The sequence below is a fragment of the Cyprinodon variegatus genome, unplaced genomic scaffold, assembly GCF_000732505.1.
Source record: "Cyprinodon variegatus isolate N-32 unplaced genomic scaffold, C_variegatus-1.0 Scaffold1126, whole genome shotgun sequence".
Classification (NCBI taxonomy): domain Eukaryota; kingdom Metazoa; phylum Chordata; class Actinopteri; order Cyprinodontiformes; family Cyprinodontidae; genus Cyprinodon; species Cyprinodon variegatus.
The window spans coordinates 70,201-71,916 of NW_015151579.1; the positions used below are offsets into that span (position 1 = coordinate 70,201).

Genomic DNA, 1,716 nt, shown 5'->3' on the forward strand with positions numbered 1-1,716 from the left:
CTCTTCAACTTCTCTTTCAACCCGTTCTGTCCAATCACCGACACATAAGTAGGAAATCATGAACTGGGGTTCTCTGGAAGCGCTCCTGAGCGGAGTTAACCAATACTCCACTGCCTTTGGCCGGGCCTGGCTCTCTATGGTGTTCATCTTCCGGGTCATGGTGTTTGTGGTGGCGGCTCAGCGTGTGTGGGGAGATGAGAGCAAAGACTTTGTCTGCAACACTGAACAGCCAGGTTGTGTCAATGTTTGTTACGACCACTTTTTCCCCATCTCACACATCCGTCTCTGGGCCCTGCAGCTCATTTTTGTCACATGCCCATCGCTCATGGTCACAGGTCATGTCAAATACAGGGAGATGAAGGATTTGAAGTACACTAAACTACACGAGGGGGAGCACATGTACGCCCACCCTGAAAAGAAACGTGGAGGGCTTTGGTGGACATATCTGGTAAGAATAATGGGTTTTCAAGCATTAGTTATTTTTTATTTTGCTTTTAATTTAGGTAAAGTTGTGGTTAAAAGTTCTGGGAAAATATGTAAAACTCTCATGCACTAAAAGTAACAGTCATATTTTGAATTTTCTTTGCCAGTTTTGACATAAATCCATTTCATTTTGCAGCTCAGCCTTATCCTCAAGGCCGGCTTTGATGCTGGCTTCCTCTACGTCCTGTACTACATCTACGAGGGTTATGACATGCCACGCTTGTCCAAGTGCTCCGTGTTCCCCTGTCCTAATACAGTGGATTGCTACATATCCCGACCCACAGAGAAAAAGATCTTCACCCTCTTCATGGTGGTCTCCTCTGCAGTCTGTATCTTCATGTGTATCTGTGAGATGATCTACCTCATCTTCAAACGTATCAAAAAGATTACGAAAAAGGTCCAACACAGGTCCTATTCTTCACTCAGAGTGGATCCTACAGCATCAAATCAGAACATCGCCAACAGTAGAGTGAAAAAAAAGCTTTTCAAAGAGGAGGTCTCCAACAAGGAGTCCGGAACCTCTAGGTCGCCATGGGAGTCAAAATCTTCAATCAATGTGGATCCTACAGCATTAAATCAGAACATCACCAACAGTATAATGGAAGAAAAGCCTCCTATGGTGGAGGTCGACAACAAGGAGTCTGCGACCTCTAGGTTGCCCGTGGAGGCAAAATCTTCAGTTAGAGAGGATCCTAAAGCATTAAATCAGAACATCACCAACAGTGTAGTGGAAGAATAGTCTACGGAGGCGGTCCTTAACAGGGAGTCCGCGACCTCTAGGTTGCCCTTGGAGGCTAAATCTTCAGTCAGAGTGGATCCTACTGCATCAAATCAGAACATCACCAACAGTGTCGTGGAAGAAAAGTCTACGGTGGTGGTCCTCAACAGGGAGTCCGCGACCTCTAGGGTGTCCTTGGAGGCAGTGTGTGGGGGTAGCAATGATGTTGTTTGATTAGACTTTTTGTTTTATAATGCACGAGAAACGCTTAATTATAAAAGAAAAAATACACACGCATGTTGAATGAAATTTGACTTTTATTTGTAACATTCTCTAAAAGTGAGTTTTCAATGGAAAACAGTCACACCACTACTTTTAAGTAGTACGCTTGCTCATCTTTCTTCTTCTTTCATCTGGCTCATCTACCTGTTTTCCCTCACCCATCTGCTCTCCCTCATCCATCTGCTCTCCCTCATCCATCTGTTCTCCCTCATCCTGGTGGTCTCCCTCATCCT

At 44.9% G+C, this 1,716-nt stretch overlaps 1 protein-coding gene across 1 annotated transcript; it reads left to right on the forward strand.

The window, feature by feature from the left end:
* Positions 1-6: 6 nt before the first annotated feature.
* Positions 7-1,683, forward strand: LOC107101634 (gap junction beta-4 protein-like). The gene is made up of 2 exons (XM_015400625.1): positions 7-448; positions 620-1,683. The coding sequence occupies exons 1-2, from the start codon at positions 59-61 to the stop codon at positions 1,220-1,222; spliced, it is 993 nt and encodes a 330-aa protein (XP_015256111.1). The 5' UTR covers positions 7-58; the 3' UTR covers positions 1,223-1,683.
* The last annotated feature ends 33 nt before the right edge of the window (positions 1,684-1,716 follow it).

Coding starts and splice junctions, on each gene's coding strand:
- LOC107101634 (XM_015400625.1), top strand. CDS start 59: ATGAACTGGGGTTCTCTGGAAGCGCTCCTGAGCGGAGTTAACCAATAC. Junction 449..619: donor GGCTTTGGTGGACATATCTG/GTAAGAATAATG, acceptor TTCATTTTGCAG/CTCAGCCTTATCCTCAAGGC.